Here is a 19,212-nt window from a genome sequence, read left to right as displayed (position 1 = left end):
TTCTTATGAGTTCCAGTGAGTAGATGCACAGAGCCATCAAACATTCTTCATATGACAAGCCTTTCAAACTCATAATCATTTTTGTGAACCTCCTTTGAACCCTTTCCAATGTCAGCATGTTCTTTCTGACAAAAGTGGCCCAAAACTGCTTACAATACTCCACGTGAGGTCTAAGCAGTGCTTTATACAGCCTCAACATTACAAATTTACTTTTATATTTTGCCCTCTTGAAATGAATGCTAACATCGCATTTGTCTTCCTCATCACTGACTCAACCTCCAAATTAATCTTTAAGGAATACTACACAAGGATTACCAAGTCCCTTTGTACCTCAGATTTTTGAATTAACTCTCCATTTAAAAATAGTCTACACTTTAGTACTTCTACCAAAGTGCATGACCATACACTTCTCGGCACTGTGTTCCATTTGTCATTTCTTTCCCCATTATCCTAATCTGTCTAAATCCTTCTGTAGCCTCTCTGCTTCCTTAAAACTACCTGCCCCTCCACCTATCCTCATATCACCTGCAAACTTGGTCACAAAGCTATCAATTCCATTATCCAAATTATTGACATATAATGAAAAAAGAAGTGGTCCTAACAACACAGACTCCTGTATAATACCACTAGTTACTGGCAGCCTACCAGAAAAGGCTCTCGTTATTCCTAATGTTTGTCTCCTGCCAATCAACGAATGCTCTATTCATGCTAGTATTTTCCCTATTGTGCCATGGGCCTTTAACTGACTATGGCCTATTTTATCATATGCTTCCAAGTATCCTGAAATCACATACTTAACAATTGACTCCAATATCTTCCCAAACAGTGAGGTCTGATTAACTGGCCTGTAATTTCCTTTTCTCTCATTCTCTCCCTTTTTTGAAAAACGACATTTTCCAGTCTCTCAGAACCATTCCAGGATCTAGTCATTCTTAAAAGATCATTACTAATGCCTCTACAATCTCTTCAGCCACCTCTTTTAGAACCCTAGTGTGTGGTCATCTGGTCTAACTGACTTAACTGCCTTCAGACCTTTCAATTTTTCAAGAACCTTCTCCCTATTAATGGCAACTTCACACTCTTCTGTCCCTTGACACTTACAAACTTCCAGCATATTGCAAATGTTTCCTACAGTGAAGACTATAAAAATATTTATTCAGTTCATCCGCCATTTTCTTGTCCCACATTATTACCTCTCCAGTATCATTTTCCAGTGGTCCGATATCTATACTTGTCTCTTTTACACTTTATATATCTGAAGAAACTTTTGGTATCCTCTTTAATATTTTAGCTAGCTTATCTTTATATTCCATCTTATCCTTCTTTACGACTTTTTAGTTGGCCTCCGTTAGTGCTTAAAAGCTTCTTATATCTGTAACTTTCCAGTAACTTTTGTTCTATTATATGCCCTCCATTTGGCTTTTATGTTGACTTTGACTTCTCTAGTCAGCCACAGTTGTAACATCCTGCCTTTAGCATATTTCTTCTTTGGGATGTATATGTCCTGTACCTTCTGAATTGCTCTACAAAAATCCAGCCATTGTTGCTCTGCCATCATCCTCGCTAGTGTTTCTTTCCAATCAATTTTGGCTAGCTCCTCTCTTATAGCTCTATAATTCCTGTAACTCCCCTGTAATAATGATACATCTGACTTCAGCTTCTCTCTCTCAAACTGCAGGGTGAATTTGCTCATATTATGATCACTGGTCCCCAAGGTTCCTTTACTTTAAGCTCTCTGATCAATTTTGGCTCATTGCACAACACCCAATCCAGAATAGCTGGTCCTCTAGTGTGATTCCATGAGTTGCTCTAGAAAGCCATCTCATAGGCATTCTACAAATTTCCCTACTTGGGATCCAGCATCAACCTGACTTTCCCAATCTACCCACATATTGAAATCTCCCATGACTATCGTAACATCAACACACACAAAATGCTGGTGGAACACAGCAGGCCAGGCAGCATCTATAGGGAGAAGCACTGTCAACGTTTTGGGCCAAGACCCTTCATCAGGACTAACCGAAAGAAAAGATAGTAAGAGATTTGAAAGCAGTGGGGGGAGGGGGACATGCGAAATTATAGGAGAAGACCGGAGGGTGTGGGATGAAGCTAAGAGCTGGAAAGGTAATTGGCGAAAGTGATACAGAGCTGGAGAAGGGAAAGGATCATGGGACAGGAGGCCTCAGGAGAAAGAAGGGGTGGGGGGGGGAGCTCCAAAGGGAGATGGAGAACAGGTAAACAACTAAATATGTCAGGGATGGGGTAATCTTTATGATAAATATAATAGGACCAGAAAGTAATACTCCTTGTATTGGCAGCTGAATAGTAAAACATAAAAACTGGGTAGGGCTAGTCCACCCATCTCTTTATTTCTTTGTAAGTAAACTTTACTTAAACGAGCTTGTTTATTATTCCAAATATAAGAGGTTAAAATTGAATCTAAAGAATCAAAGTACGTCTTAGGAATAAAAATAGGTAAGGCCTGAAAAAGATATAAAAATTTAGGAAGAGTCTTCATTTTAATCGAATTAATTTGGCCAATTAGGGATAAAGAAAGAGGGGACAATTTAGAAGGTGTCTTTTTCACATAATTCAATAAGGGGTTTAAGTTTTCTTTAAATAAATTCTTGAAATTTTAGTAATTGTTACACCTAGATATGTAAATTGACTTGTAGCAACTTTGAACGGAAATTTGGCATTTGATGACATTAGGTCATTTAAAGGAAATAGCTCACTTTTATGTAGGTTCAGCGTATATCCTGAAAAAGAACTAAACTGGGAGAATAAAGAAAGAACCAAAGGTAAAGAAGTTTCAGTGTTAGAGATAAGAAGTAAAATAACATCAGCGTATAATGAAATTTTATGAGACATACCTTCCCTTAGTACACCAGAAAAATCCTTAGATTCTCGAAGTGCTATTGCTAAGGGTTCTATAGCTAAAGCAAAAAGTAAAGGACTAAGAGGACAACCTTGTCTCGCTCCCCGCTGTAATTTAAAGGGCTTAGAAATTTGAGAGTTAGTAATAACCTGAGTGGTAGGAGGCAAGTAGATTAATTTAACCCAATGAATAAAATTAGGCCCAAAATTAAACTTTTCTAAGGACTTAAAAAGATAATTCCTCTCAATCCTATCAAAGGCTTTTTCTGCATCTAAGGATAATATACACTCTGATATTTTTTTGGATGGTGAATATATCACATTCAATAATGACGTATATTAAAATGTGAGTAACGATTTTTAATAAATCCCGTCTGGTCACGTGATATTATAGATGGTAGAATATTTTCAAGTCTTCGAGCTAAGATTTTGGATAAAATATTTGCATCAACATTTAATAAAGAAATCGGTCTGTATGAAGAACATTCAGCTAGATTTTTTTTTAAGAATAAGAGAAATAAAAGCTTCATAAAAAGATTGAGGGAGTTTACCTGATTTAAAGGACTCTGATAAAACAGGATAAATAAGGTGTAAGTAATGTAGTGAAAGTTCTATAAAACTCCCCAGGAAAGCCATCAGGTCCTGGGGTCTTACCAGAATGTAAAGCATGTATAGCCTCAGCCACTTCTTCATTGGATATAGGCTGATCTAACTGTGTTAGGCTATCAGCAGATAATGTAGGAATGTTGCTATTACTGAAAAAAGCATTCATATAGGTATCATCTGAAGAAGAGTCAGACTGATACAACTTAAGGTAAAAGTCTTTAAATACATTGTTAATTTCAGAATGGTCGGATGTCTTAGTTCCATTATCTTTAAAAATTTCTGTGATTTGATGATTAACTGTAAAAGATTTTAAGCGATTGGCTAATAAACTACCAGTTCTATCCCCGTGAATGTAAAATTGAGTTTTATCTTTCAACAGATGTTGTTCAATTGGGTAAGTCAGCAGAAGATTATACTTGGATTGGATTTCAATACGCTTATTATATATAATTGGATCTGGAGATAGGGCATACTTTCGATCAAGATCTTTTAATATCGCTGCTAGGTCAGACCTTTCTTTGTCAGCTTTTTTTCTTTATATAGGTAGAGTAAGAGATAACTTCTCTACGAATATATGCTTTAAATGTATCCCAGACTATATTACCAGCAGTATCTCCTTTAAAATTTTCTTTAAAGAAAAAAGTATTTTGGTTTTCCAAAAACTTCTGAAAATTTTTATCAGATAACAATGATAAGTTAAAACGCCAACTTCTATTTGGTACAGAGTAAACAGGTAACCTTAAAGCCAGAAGCACAGGTGCATGATCAGACAAAGCAATCTCCTTATAATCACAGGATCGTACCAGTGGAAGCAAGTTTCTATCTATTAAAAAAAATCATCTGAGAGTACATATGATGAACCTGAGAGAAATATGAATATTCCTTTTCTTGGGGCTGTAAAAAATGCCACACGTCAAGAATACCACATTGAGATAAAAAAGATTTAAAAAGTGACTGGAGTTTTACTTGAAGAGTGGTCTAATACAGGGTCATGCCAAAAATTAAAATCTCCACCCATCACAAAGGAACACCGATTCAAATCAGGCAGAAAAGAGAAAAGACATTCAAAGAAGGAGTCATCTGTATTTGGAGCCTATACATTCGCAAATACGATTAGTTTATTCTCAAGACTCCCCAAAACAATAACAAAGCGCCCATTTGTATCAGAAATTACATTATGTTGAATAAAGGATACATTCTGATCAAACAGGATGGAGATGCCTCTCGATCTAGATTGAGAGGGTGAGTAAAAAGGGTGTTGGCATGGGTACCCGTATGGGTCCCAGTTATGCCTGCCTTTTTGTTGGCTTTGTGGAACAGTCCATGTTCCAAGTCTATACCGGTATCCATCCCCCTCTTTTCCTTCGCTACATCGACTGCATTGGCGCTGCCTCATGCACGCATGCTGAGCTCGTCAACTTCATTAACTTTGCCTCCAACTTTCACCCTGCCCTCAAATTTACCTGGTCCATTTCCGACACCTCCCTCCCCTTTCTCGATCTTTCTGTCTCCATCTCTGGAGACGGCCTATCTACTGATATCTACTATAAGCCTATAGACTCTCACAGCTACCTGGACTATTCCTCTTCCCACCCAGTCTCTTGCAAAAAGGCTATCCCCTTCTCAAAATTCCTCTGTCTCCGTCGCATCTGTTCTCAGGATGAGGCTTTTCATTCCAGGACGAAGGAGATGTCTTCCTTTTTTAAACAAAGGGGCTTCCCTTCATCCACCATCAACTCTGCTCTCAAACGCATCTCTCCCATTTCCCGCACATCTGCCCTCACCCCATCCACCCACCACTCCACTCGGGATAGGGTTCCCCTTGTCCTTACCTACCACTCCACCAGCCTCCAGGTCCAACGTATAATTCTCCGTAATTTCCGCCACCTCCAACGGGATCCCACTACCAAACACATTTTTCCCTCCCCCCCACTTCTGCTTTTCGCAGGGATCGCTCCCTACGCAACTCCCTTGTCCACTTGTCTCCCCCATCCCTTCCCACCGATCTCCCTCCTGGCACTTATCCTTGTAAACGGAACAAGTGCTACACCTGCCCTTACACTTCCCCCTTCACCACCATTCAGGGCCCCAGACAGTCCTTCCAGGTGAGGCGGCACTTCATCTGTGAGTCAGCTGGTGTGATGTACTGCATCCGGTGTTCCCGGGGTGGCCTTTTATACACCCGATGCAGCCTGGGAGACTGTTTCGCTGAACACCTCCGCTCGGTCCACCAGAAAAAGCAGGATCTCCCAGTGGCCACACATTTTAATTCCACGTCCCATTCCCATTCTGATATGTCTATCCATGGCCTCCTCTATTGTCAAAATGAATCCAAACTCAGGTTGGAGGAACAACACCTTATATACCGGCTGGGTAGCCTCCAACCTGATGGCATGAACATTGACTTCTCTAACTTCCATTAATGCCCCTCCTCCCCTTCTTACCCCATCCCTGACATATTTAGTTGTTTGCCTGTTTTCCATCTCCCTCTGGTGCTCCCCCCACCTCCTTTCTTTCTCCCGAGGCCTCACGTCCCATGATCCTTTCCCTTCTCCAGCTCTGTATCACTTTCGCCAATCACCTTTCCAGCTCTTAGCTTCATCCCACCCCCTCCGGTCTTCTCCTATAATTTTGCATGTCCCCCTCCCCCCACTACTTTCAAATCTCTTACTACCTTTCCTTTTGGTTAGTCCTGACGAAGGGTCTCGGCCTGAAAAGTCGACAGTGCTTCTCCCTATAGATGCTGCCTGGCCTGCTGTGTTCCACCAGCATTTTGTGTGTGTTGCTCTTGCATTTAGAAAGTTTTTTTTCAGCATGGAATCAGGCACTTTGGTCTCTGCTGACCAACTTGCTGACCTAAGTTGGCCCATTTGTCTGGAATTGGCTATTTCTCTAAACCTTTCCTGCCTGTGCACGTGTGTCAAAGTGTCCTTTAAGTGTAATTGTATCTGCCTTCACTTCCTTCTCCAGGTCGTAATTTTCAGCATCTGCAGATTTCCTCGTGTTTGCACTATCATAACATTGCTCTTTTGACACACATTTTCTATCTTCCTTTGTAATTTGTAGACTACATCTTTACTACTTTTTGCTGGACTAGATATAACTCCCATCAGGGTCTTTTTTCCCTTGCAGATAATTAGTTCCACCCACAATGATTCCGATCCTATGACACCTTTTTCTAATGATTTGATTTCATTTCTTACCAACAGAGCCAAGTCTCTCTCTCTTCCTTCCTGCCTGTCCTTTCATTACAATGTGTGTCCTTGGACATTAAGCTCTCAGCTATAATTTTCTTTCAGCCATGATTCAGTAATGCCTACATCATCCTTGCCGATCTGTTTCTGTAACTGTGCCACAATTTCATTTCCTTATTCTGCATACTGCACACCGTCAAACGTAAAATCTTCAGTCCTGTGTTCACCCTTTTCGATTTTGTCCCCCTTTTACATTGCAACTCATCCTGTTGACTGCAATTTGTTGTATCATCAGCTTCTCTTTGTTTGCAGGCTCACTACACACTGCCTCAGTTTGTAAACCAACTAGCCCATCTTCAGCTGTATCGCTCTGTTTCTCAAACCCCTGCCAAATTAGTTTAAACCTTCCTGACCAGCTCTTGGTCCTTTTGCCAAGCTCCTCACTATACACAATTTGACCAATTTTCATGTCCTCTGCAAATACTAATGAAGCCACCCATGATTTTGTCCACATTGTTTAAATATCTGGATATTCTTTAGTATTTAACTTCGGAGTACTGTATTTAAAATATTTACAACTTGATGCTTTTCTTTTTAAAAAGGTGCAAGGAGCAATGCTTCAAGAAGGCGGCATCCATCACTAAAGACCCCCATCACCCAGGAAATGTCCTCTTCTCATTTTTACCATCAGGAAGGAGGTACAGAAGCTTGAAAGCACATACACAGAGATTCAGAAACAGCTTCTTCCCCTCTGCCATCTGATTTCTGAAAGGACATTGAACCATGAACACTATCTCACTACTTTTTAAAGTAGTGCAAAAATAAACAAATTATTTAAATTAACAATTTTATATATAGAGTTATATATACATTTACTGAAATTGACTTTTTTTCTATTATTATTGTACTGCTGTTGCAAAGACACCAAATTTCACAACACATGTCGGTGATATTAAACCTGATTCTGATTCTGAAATCAATTATTAATATTTTAAATAGTATCTTACCTGTCATCACACCATGTTTAGGTTCTGTCATAAAACTTGAGACTGTTTATGTGTTTCTAAGCAACAGCGTCCAATGATATACAGTACAGGATAAGTTGCTGTATATGTTGTATGATATTTCTTTCTCAGTGTTGCTCCAAAACTTTTCGCAGACATTTCAGAGCTTGTTGTGAATGAATTGATATGTTAGTATGCAGAATTTGACTTAACTATTAGAACCTTGAGAACTACCTCTAAGATTAACAGCAACAGGAGCAGACCTGAGCATCTAAAGCAGGTATGATTCATGCGAAAGGCTTTGAGCGTAAAGAGCTTGTGTAGTGAAACTGGCCTGTTCTCCAACCGTACAGATATCAGTCAACAGTTCATTATTTATAACTGTATAAGGATTTTTTTTTTTGAAATCTGGTTTCATTTTCAAAATGTCACAAAATCAGATAAAAAAAAAGCAAGATTAATGATTTGCTAATTATGCCCGTACAAGGCGTGCAGTCAGCTCCATGGAATGCTTTCGGGTTAAAGAGTTTCTAAAACTAGCCTTGCTGCTCTCAAAAGACAGTTACAATTAAAGCAGCTCACATATGTTAAAGATGCAGTTTTCATAGAAATGTTTTTCTTCTTCAAAACATGCAAGTTAAGGACACAACCTTATTCCAGTATTGCTTTTCCAGAGAATTAGTCATAATTGTTCTAGCAGAGGTAAAATTTCAACAGTGCACAAATTAGTAATATATCTTTGGAGTTAACTAAAGGCAGAATCTTATGTATAATGAAGCTGAGGTTTCCTAATATTAGTGATTACTTCTGGAAGGCATGATTTCAGAGCTAGAGTTGCTAAGAATTTTTCTTTGTTAACCCTTGCATCAGGAGCGTCATGCATTTTATGCCATGGTTGCAGTCTACTGTCTTTTTGTGTACTAAGGCAGTCCTATTGGTGAATATTAGGTATGAAATTTCAGGAGTCTGATCCAGAGTCAGTAAGAAAACAACGGTTCAGCTCCACATCAGGATGGCGTGAGGGAATATAACTTAGACCTGCTTGCTGCCTTTGTGTTGCCAGGTGGCAGAAGCCAGAGTTGGAAAGGCACGTTAGGAAGATTTGACCACTAACGTCTTATAAGAGCTATGAGCATTCTCTTAAGTTAACTCCTACAAAGTTTCAAATTACCTTGAATACGAGAGCAAGCAAGTGTTATGAAAATAATAACAGGGAGACTTTGAGTAAGAATAAATACCAGAATAGGAGAAAACAGGACCAAGGAGGAAGGGAGAGAGGGGTAACAGGACTGAAAGAGCGGGCGATGGGAAAAGAAAGCAATTAAGGTGTGATATTGGAAAGAATGTGAAGGTGAGAACAAAAACGATAGTTTAAAGTAGAACTGGGAGAGCTCTCGTTAAACTTTACGCCCTTGGCTGTTGGCAACATTTTCAAGCAGCCAATAGAAGGAAGGAAAGAAAGTCAGCGTCTTTGTATTGTTCGCCCAGGGCCAGTATTTCGTGTGAATCGGAATTAATCAATAGGAATGGAGGTCGGGACGGCTGCTGACTTCCAGCATTGCGCCCCTGCAATAAGCCGGGAGTGAGGTCTAAGGAGGACAAGAGGAGCGACGCACCGACACCACGGGCATCCACAGCCCTTCACTCACATGGTTAGAGTAAGTGAGCTAAACGGTACACTTTACCTTGGTTATTTTTCCCGACCTCTTCTGTTACATCTCTCTCTCACTCTCACGTGTTGTTGGGCTACTGGAAGGGTTGCACCGTGAGTCCATGAACCTGGATTTCCCACTCTCTCCCCCGTTCTGTTCGCCCGTGTTTAACCCCTCTGAAGGTCCTGTCTTCTAATCGAATACGCATTATGCTGGGAATAAAAGCCTGGTAAGGCCGGCTATTTAGAGCTATACCCGGGATACGGCGTTGTACATTTGTGCTGTGATCCGACGCTCCACTATTGCACCACAGACCATGATTCCTACTACGGTTATCGTAAGTATTGATAAGTCCCACTTTCAGCAACTATCACACTGCTGTATTTCTGTATCATTCGTGCTCGACAGTGAAATTGAGGACATTTTAAGTTTCTTGAAGAGGAAGCGGAACGAAAGGGCGAAACCTTATGATCCTCTGATTTAACAGCGAGCCTGCGAAAATTAGGTACTACTCCGTGCCTGACAACCATTGCATTTTACGAACATCACCGATCATTTTTTAAACACCGCGTTGTCACTGTCGTTACGTGAACCACGTTATTGGCAGTTCGATGTTTTTAAAGTTCAAATCTTCGTCATAAACCAGTGGAGTTGTTTCTCTGCAGCCGTCCACAGCAAAACAAGGTGGTTGCAACAGGTTCTGGAGTGTGTTTCAATAAAAATTTCACTTAAAAGGATACAATCGCTTCATTTTTGGCCAATTAGGGAGATTGTGGGAATAGCTCTACAGGTCCCCCCCCCCCCCCCCACCAGCACATGGAGAGGCGGGAAATCGGCCTCGCGTTACATTTCTATGTTTCCAACACTTTGATAGGGGTAAACTATAATTTGATAGAAGTTAGCGGGTTGCAATCATTTCATATTTACAGATGGATCTTTTCTATCATGAGCAGAAGTATTTAAATCCCGTGTGATTAAAACATTACGTGATGGACATCTGAAATAAAAACAAAAAAAAACGTTAAAACAGTAGTAGAGGCAGGTGCTGTCACAGTATTTAAGAAACATTTTGGACCAGAATCTGAGAAATCAATTTGAAGGCTATGGACCAAGTGCTGGTAAATGGGATTGATATGGGTACTTGTTATTGACAATGGTCAAGATGGACTAGAGGGATCTTTCTCTGCTTGGAGTCAAGGACTCATCAGGCCAGGCAGTGTCTGCCTGTGCAATAACTTCTCTTCTCACTGATGCTGCTAGTGTTTCCAACATGAAACACAGACATGTTCTGAAATAAAACATGGTGGATAGTGATAGTTGCTCCCATGTAAAACAGATGGCCTGTTAGATTTATTGGTATTGCAACATCTTTTGAATGTGGCCTTCAGTGAATAGAGGTCAGTAGTAGTAACTTACACAGAGCAGGTTTAGCCTGTTTTTTCTGCTTTTTGTAGTGTTCACCTGTTCATGTCAATTGCATTCAGAGGTGGTATGGGTTGATTTCTGTCACTTGCACCTGGATACAGTGAACAGCTTGCCTTGCGAGCTGTTCACACTGATCAGACCATTTCAAAGTGCATTGAGGTAGGACAAGGTAAAACAATAACAATGCAGAGTAAAGCATTACAGCTCCAGAAAATGTGCAGTGCAAGTAAACAATAAGAGCAAGATCATAACAAGGTAAATGGGGAGGCCAGGAGTCCATCTTATTGTAAAAGAAGTCCATTCAAAATCTGATAATGATGCGATAGAAGCTGTCCTTGAGCCTGGTAGTATACGCTATTACACTTTTGGACCTTCTGCCTGATGGGCGAGGGGAGGAAAGAGAAGGTTTAGGGTGGATGAGGTCTCCGACTATTCTGGCTAAGAGGCTGCAAGTATATAGGCAGAGTCTATAGAGGGGAGGTTGGTTCCTGTGATGTGTTAAGTTCTGTCCACAATTCTCTGCAGATTCTTGTCTTCATCTGCAAAGTAGTTGCCATGCAAAGCAATTCTGCATTCATAAAAAATGCTACAAAATGTGCATCGATTAAAGATTGTTAAGAGTTGATGGGGACAGGCCGAATTTATTTAGTGTCTTGAAGAAGTAGAGGCACTGGTAAGGCCAGTCTGTAACATCATTGTGGTTGGACCAGGATAGGCTGTTGGTGATATTTGTGACTAGGAGCTTGAAGCTTTTGCCATCTCTCAACCTGAACATCATTGAGGTAGACTGGAGTATTTGAACTGCTTTCCTTTTTGTAGTCAATGACCAGTTCTTTGGTTTTGTTGACATTGAGGGAAAGGTTGTTGTTATGAAACCATATCAGTAAGCTTACTATCTCCATCAACTCATTGTATTTTGAGATGTGGCCCACTACAGTGGTATCATCTGCAAACTTCTGAATGGAGTTAGAGCAGACGCTGGCCACAACCATGTGTGTCCAGGAAGTAGGCTAAGGGGTTGAGGATGCAACGTTGCGGAGTACTGATGTTTAGAATAATTCTGGTGGCAGTGTTGCTACTATTTTTACTGATTGCAGTCTGTTGGGTCAGAAAGTCAAGGATCTAGTTGTAGAGAGAGGTATTAACTCTGTCTGGATTTTGGTGATGTGTTTGCTTAGAGTGTATTTAAGTTATGCAAAAAACTGGAATGTAAATAATGGATAAGAAATACTGATCTTTAAGACAAATTCATTTAGATAATTACAAAGGTGCTGTATGCTACACATTGTCCTTTTTATTTGTGCTGATTTTTCAAGATTTGCATGCATGCTGGACAGTTAGATTTTTTGACCTATTGGATAGTTTTGTTCACTAACGAGATTCATGAAGTTTTGTATGTACATAAAATATCATGGTCATCAAAGTTAATAAGCAAGACTGAGCAGATAATTTATTAATGATGAAGCTATCTGGGAATAACTAAATGTAACATCATAAATCTTAAGTGAAAATTCTCCTGTATTTTTGCTTATACATTCAATTTGTATGAAACCCTACCCCCAACATTTGATGTCCTCAATCTCTCGAATATAATTGATCTTTCTAAAGCATCCTATATAAATACTGCATTATTTAATATACCTCGATTAAATCTTTCAACCTCTTCTGTTCATAACAACACAACTCCAACTAAGCCAGTCTTTCCTTTATTTAAACCCAACAAGCCATGGGATGTTCAGAATAAATTTTCCCTATTCACGTTGCTTATCTTATCAAAGGATTTTGCTTGAAACAGTGTTAGAAGACAGTTGGGTTTATTTTCACTACAACATTGGAAACTGAGAGGGACCTTACAGAAGTTTATAAGATTATGAGAAACATTGATAGGATAAAAGTCTGAGTCTTTTTCTCAGAATAGTGGAGTCCAAGACTTGAGAGCAAAGCTTTAAGGTGAGCAAAAAGTTTAACAAAGATCTGAGTTGGAAGTTTTTCACACAGAGCATGGTGCCTACCTGGAATGAGCTGCCAGAGGAGGTAATGGAGGCAGGCACAATAATGCTTGAAAGGTAATTAAAAAACTACTTGAATAGGAAAGTTATTGAGATATATAGGCCTAATGTAGTGAAAGAGATTTAAGTAGATAGGCATCACAGTTTGTGTAGATGAGGTGGGTCAAGAAAGCCCAATTCTGTGCTGTGTGATTTTATAATCTCATGAATCTATGGTGCACTAGATGTTTTATACAGTTCTGGTATAACTTCCCATTCTTAGGTTCTGTAGCTGAGCCATTAAAGCCAAATGTGCCTTGTATCTTCTCACCTGTTCCATCTACTTGCTTTGTTGTATTTGAAAATCTGTGTTCACATAGATCAATATCCATCTATTCTTCAATAGCTCTCAGTATCTCACTACTTATGTATTTTCTTGCCTTGCTTTTCCTTCCTAGATGCATTGCATTTGACATTTCTGGATTCAGTTGCAATCTGCTATAATTTTGCTTGCTGATCAGTCCAAAGTCAAAGTTCAGTTTATCGTTATTTGCACAAGTATACGTGCGCACAAGTGCAATGTAAAATTTGCAGTGGTATCACAAGATACAAGATTCACAAGGAAAAAATAAATTATACAATAACATTTACACAAAAGAGCACAATTAGAACAAAAGCAAAAGGACCAATGTAGTGCAAAGTGGTCAAAGTGGTTATGGTGTTGACATACTGAGGCAGTGATTAGGGTTCTGCAGTTTGGTTAAAGAACCTGTTGGCTGAAGGGAAATAGTTACCCTTGAACCTAATGATGTGTGACTCCAGAATTCTCTACCCTCTGTCCAATGATAGCTGCACGAAGATGACATAGCGTGAATGATGGGGTTGATGTTTAGGATGGAGGGTCCATTGATATCTTCTTGTATTCCTTGCTATCAGTCACATGGCTAATTTTTGTATCATCTGCGTTTAAATGTAAGCCATTGTTATATACAATTACAAACAAAGGACATGACGTTAAGTTTGAAAAACTCCACTGAAGTTTTAGTCAGCAAGTTCTGCTGAACCACTTAGATCATACAACTATAAGATTTCGGGGCAGAAATAGGAATTGTCACTCTTTTAGATCAAATCTGACCAAAAATGCGGGATTTTGACCCAAAATAGTGACAATTCTCCCCTTCCCAACAGATGCTGCTCCACCCGCTGAGTTCCTCCAGTTGATTGCATGTTACTTTCTTGCGAATACATTTGTGATTCAATGTTTGTTTGAACTAAGTGCCCTTATACCAGTGACTTTAAAATTTATTTCATTCCATACAGTGGTTGCTGGCCAACAAAAGATAAAAATAATTACTTACCTTTAATGGAAATTATGATCCCTAATAACATTTCAACCAGCTATTAGTGAAACATTTCATGCACTAATTGAATTCAAGATGCAGTAAAACAAATATTGGAATGATTAGTGACAAAGAACTTTAAAATTACTTTTAATTTCATTTTTTAAACAATAATGACTTTTTTCCCTTATAGGTACCCATGTTCCATATCATGCATCCTGGCTGAGGTCACACAGAGCATCAGCTTTTGATACACCAAGTGTGTTCTTATAATCGTTGCCTGGAGGTGTATGAAATAAACTCAGGTAGGCTTGTCTGAGATTCTCTGCCTGTTCATCAGGAGTTAACTTGAAGAAACCTATCCAACCAGTCCATTCATATGGACAAATTAATAGTATTTGACTTTTGTTTCTAACTGTAAGTTTGCGGATCAGTTTTATTGTGGTACAGTGCAATGTATGCTGCATGTAATAGTGGGCTGAGTCTTCACAATTAATCACCTTGTGGATTGAAGAAAATATGAGCTTTGGAGAGGGTGCAAATAGATGATGTTGTTGCCAAAGAAGATATAATTGAGAAGTGAGATGTTTAGGCTGAATAAACAGAAAGGACCCATTACATTAGCAGAGTGATCAGTAATCATGGGCCTTCGGTATAAACTAAGTGGTGAAAGGCTATGAGGAATAATCTGCCTCAGTCAGTGGTGGTGGGGGAGGGGAGGTCTCGAACTTGCTGCTTGAAAGGCTGGTGTGGAGACTTCCTCAAGTTCATCTGAAAAGTACTGTGTACACACTTGAAGTCCCATAATCTGCAGGGTTGAGGATCAAGATGAATGGGATTAACTTAATATTTATGTTTGGCCAGCATAGACACAATGGGTCAGATTGTCGTCTTTGGTGCTGCAAATTTCTGCTTTCAGTCATTTGAACTGCTTAGCCTGTTTAGAGTGACAATTAAGAACACAAAATGCTGGCAGAACTCTCGGGCCGAAACGTCATCACTACCTCCTCCCATAGATGCTGTCTGGCCTGCTGAGTTCTGCCAGCATCTTGTGTTTTTATTCCAGCATCTGCAGATTCACTCGTGTTGCTTTAGAGTGACAATTGTTGTTGCACATTATGAAAAACTCCACAGTAAGATTTGGTCAATTCAGGTTGCTACCTGGACTAACCACTCGTCCTCCTCACATTAAATGCAGCAGTAAAAGTTAAGGGCTATCCATTCCAGTACATTCCATTCCATTCACCATCAGTTCGAACAAAAATCACTTTAGATCTACAAAATAACTTTCACGGAAGTTGGTCATGTTTTCCAGACTATTTGCAGAAAATTAAAAAAACTTGTTTGAATTGATAAATGAGAAGAAGAAATTGGTGTGGATTAGAAATTAAACAAAAAAATGCTGGAACACTCAGCAGGCAAGGCAGCATCTGTGGAGAAAGAAACAGTTAATGTAAGCACACGAAATTCTGCTGATTCTGGAAATCGAGACTGATACAAAATATGCTCCAGGAACTTAGCAGGTCAGGTAGCATTTCTGGAAAGGAATAAAGAGTGGATGTTTCTGAAGGAGACCCCACATTTCATGTTAATAAACTTCCATCAGAATTTCATGTCCTTTTGGTTGGGTACAATGCTGACCAGTGGCTATATGTGAAAGCCAGGAAATATCATCTCTATTCTATAATGAAAAAAGAATTTAAAGAAACGATTGAATGCTGGAGAGTATACAGGAACAATTCTGATATAAAGATCAGGTCAGAAGTTGCTCATCATAACAATATAGAATTGTCACATCCCAAGATTTAAAACTGATTAAGAATTATTATATTAATAGGGAGCCTGACTCATCAGGCTGATGAATGCAGTAGTGCATCATTAGGAAATCTCCAACAATGACACAAGTTTTGTTAACTGGAATTCCCCAGCCTCAGCGATTGGTGAGGGGTGTGAAGGTGGGATGAATTTTACTGGGATAAAATACATTGTAATGTGTATTTATATAATATTGACCTGCAATTTTCAAACTAGTTGCTGTGTTCCATGGGTTTAGCATTATAACTTTTTCCTAAATCTCTTTTTCCCTTTGTTAATTAAGATATAATTTTCTAACAGCTCATTGTTTAGATTATACATTTGGAGGAAATAATTTATTTATTCATATTTTCCAGGACTTTAGCTGCTAATTTTATGTTGTAGATGGTGATTAATTTATTTCACACCTGAAAAGAAGATTTACATAAATCTCAATACATCCGGCATAGAAGGAGGCCATTCAACCCTTTCTGGCTGCCATCTGATCAATCTTGGCATTCCCATTCTGACTCTCCTTGTCTTCCACATTTGTCTCCCAACTTCCCATGGTTCTTTTTTGTATTTTCATACCTATTCTAAAGGGTAATTTACAGTTGCATATAGCCTACCAGCACACCTTAGGGATGCAGGGGGAGATCATAACACCCAGCAGTCCCATGATCAGAGGGAGAAGGTTCAAACTCCACATAGTAGGCATCTGACATCAGGATTGAATTCTGGTCCTGTGAACTACAACAAAGAGCACCATTCTGTAGCCAGAATGTGCTATTTTCAGATTTTGCCTTAACTTGATTATTTCATCTTCCTCTTCTGTAAATTATGCTGGCCATTTTAGCTCTGTGGTTACATGAAGAACAGTTTTTACAAGGTATGCACCTGATCCTGCTCAGTCTGCTCACCAGTTGCTTTGCTGAATTCCAGTGACTTTCTTGACTCTGTCTCCATTTTATCTACTAGTACCATGTTTTAGCGTGAGCCCTCGGCTCTTAATTTCTGCAATCTCCTTTTGCCTACCCACACCATTAGTGACGGACCCTTCAAACATAAGCCTCACAATTTAGAACTCTACTCAAGGTATTGTGCATTACCATCTCAATGTCAATTTACAGACATTCCCTCAGGCTCCTTCACTGTGTCCTTGGCCATTTCCTTGGGATGTTCTGCCCTTTTTTTATTGCACGCCATATTTAAATGACAGCTATATTACTGTTGCATAATTGTAAAAGCAACTGCCTAATATGTGTGGAGCATGTGTAGGTAATATTCATTAGCATTTCAAGATGTTGTTTTGCTTGCTCATTATTACTTAATGTTTAATAACATTATAACAAGACGTGCATTAGTTTGAACTGTTGTCTGATGTACAAGCATTAACCTAATAAGACCTGGTATTTAACCTAAGGTGTTTTGTTTTGCTTTATTTCAAGGTCACAATTTTTCCTCCCAAGTCAGAAAAGGTAATTTTGTGGTTCAGGTACTGCTTCCTTAAGTTACTGTAGTGAGGCCAAAACTAAGGTAGCAGACACACAAGCTGACTGGCTCCATGTTTCATACAATTTGACTGTGGAACGTTATGGAGAAGACTTTATCTTGAAGGTCCATGCAAAACTCGTTGACTGTGAATGAAAGTGACTGCAGACATTTCTATCATCATTATTATGATTGTTGTTATCATTAAAGGCCATGGCCACAGCATCAAGAGGAGCTCCTCCACAGCCACCGGCAGCTAAGAGTGTGATAGTTTACCGAAATGGGGATCCATTCTTCACTGGCAGAAGGTTTCTCATCAACAAACAAGTCTCCACCTTTGACACTTTCCTTAATCAGGTCACCAAGGGCATTAATGCACCCTTTGGGGCAGTCAGGAACATCTACACTCCTAAGGAGGGTCACAAAGTCTTTGATCTGGATGAACTAGAAAATGGCGGCAGCTATGTGGCTGCAGGAGTGGAGAAGTTTAAAACCCTGGAGTGAGTATTATACCACTGTTACTTTTGTGTAGCCTGTTTTTTGGGTCCAATGTAAGTTTGATGGTCCTCTGTAAGATGGTTGACCTGTTTCTTTGTCACATATGTGTGAGGGTAGACAATGTAATTTTCCTAGAACTGATGAGAGCATGAAGGGTGTACATGGTGAACAATTCCGATCTAATAGCCCTGTGCACAGATTTGCAGAGGAAAAAAAGGCCTTTCTGAATCAGATAGGATAAATAGCGAGCCCAATTCAAAGCAGTAGTGAATATGCAAATAGTTTGATAGGGTATTAAGAACATTTACAGTCCATTATATTCCATTAGCATCGAATGTAATTTAAAAATCAGTTTTATCTAGTACACACTATATAATTTTTACATAATATTCAGTGTGCAATTTGTGTCTAATATCTGATTATGATTTTAGGTATTGGCTATTTATGAACACCAGTTTGATAATTATCTTAACTTGTTGCAACATAACCTGAAATTATTTTCCCTTGTTAATTATGGAAATTCTGGTTTTAAACAATCAAAACTCAAAAATTTCTCATTTTTGATGAGAACTCAAAAATTGAAGCCTATGCCTGACCTAAACTAATAGAAATGAGACAGAGCAAAATATCAATGACAATGGCATCTTTCTTTTCTTTCCAATTAACATACAAATGAGAAATGCTAAACAGAATTACACCTGAAAGGACATTTTATGCTGAAATCTTTCAGACTAATTGAGATGTCAAATTGGTACTTTTGAAGTTCAACACTTCTGACAAAAAAGTCTACATAAAATTATTTATGCTCATTCTCATCTTGTACTTCAGTCACCAATGATGGAGCACAGTTCTTATGGGGTTCAGTATTGGTGATCAAAATGGAAATTGCACTCAAATTGTGCACATTTTCTAAAATGGCTTTTTATTCAACTTTCTGCTAAAGATTAACTGCAGTTTACAGAACCTAATATATTCAATCAACAAGTATGATCGTATAGCATTTTTTATTTAAATATTGTTCAAATATTGTCACCTTTTGGTATGTTTAGGAGTTTGAATATGTGTAGAGTTGTCAGCACATCTTGTAATAGATTTATCACTAAAAATGTTGCATTACAATCAGTGTCACCATTAGTATGAAAACAATTTTTAAGGCTATTCAAAGAATTTTTTAAATTACAGGTTTATCTCAATGTTTTATTAGCACATATTAGTCAGTTTTTTGGAAATTGAACACACGTTAGTGTTTAAAAGCAACACACACAAAATGCTGGTGGAATGCAGCAGGCCAGGCAGCACCTATAAGATGAAGTATAGTCGACGTTTTGGACCGTGTCCTGACA

At 38.9% G+C, this 19,212-nt stretch overlaps 1 protein-coding gene across 18 annotated transcripts in view; it reads left to right on the top strand.

Annotated features, from left to right (window-relative positions):
- The first annotated feature begins 6,212 nt into the window (after positions 1–6,212).
- Positions 6,213–19,212, top strand: part of LOC132400704 (doublecortin domain-containing protein 2) — a 159,141-nt gene continuing 146,141 nt past the window's right edge. For 2 of the 18 annotated variants that reach the window (XM_059981966.1, XM_059981969.1), the window contains exons 1-3: positions 8,792–9,339; positions 14,280–14,391; positions 17,329–17,871. In XM_059981966.1, the coding sequence (XP_059837949.1) occupies positions 17,585–17,871 (287 nt within the window). In that variant the 5' untranslated portion in view covers positions 8,792–9,339; positions 14,280–14,391; positions 17,329–17,584. Of the gene's footprint in view, positions 7,376–7,818; positions 7,962–8,228; positions 8,384–8,789; positions 9,340–9,538; positions 9,671–10,898; positions 10,918–14,279; positions 14,392–17,328; positions 17,872–19,212 lie in introns of those variants that run through there. The other 16 variants (XM_059981973.1, XM_059981957.1, XM_059981961.1 and 13 more) reach the window with 15 other exon arrangements.

The sequence above is a fragment of the Hypanus sabinus genome, chromosome 10 (assembly GCF_030144855.1).
Source record: "Hypanus sabinus isolate sHypSab1 chromosome 10, sHypSab1.hap1, whole genome shotgun sequence".
Classification (NCBI taxonomy): Eukaryota; Metazoa; Chordata; class Chondrichthyes; order Myliobatiformes; family Dasyatidae; genus Hypanus; species Hypanus sabinus.
Note: the sequence above shows the minus strand (reverse complement) of the source record. Positions and strands in the feature narration are given on the sequence as shown.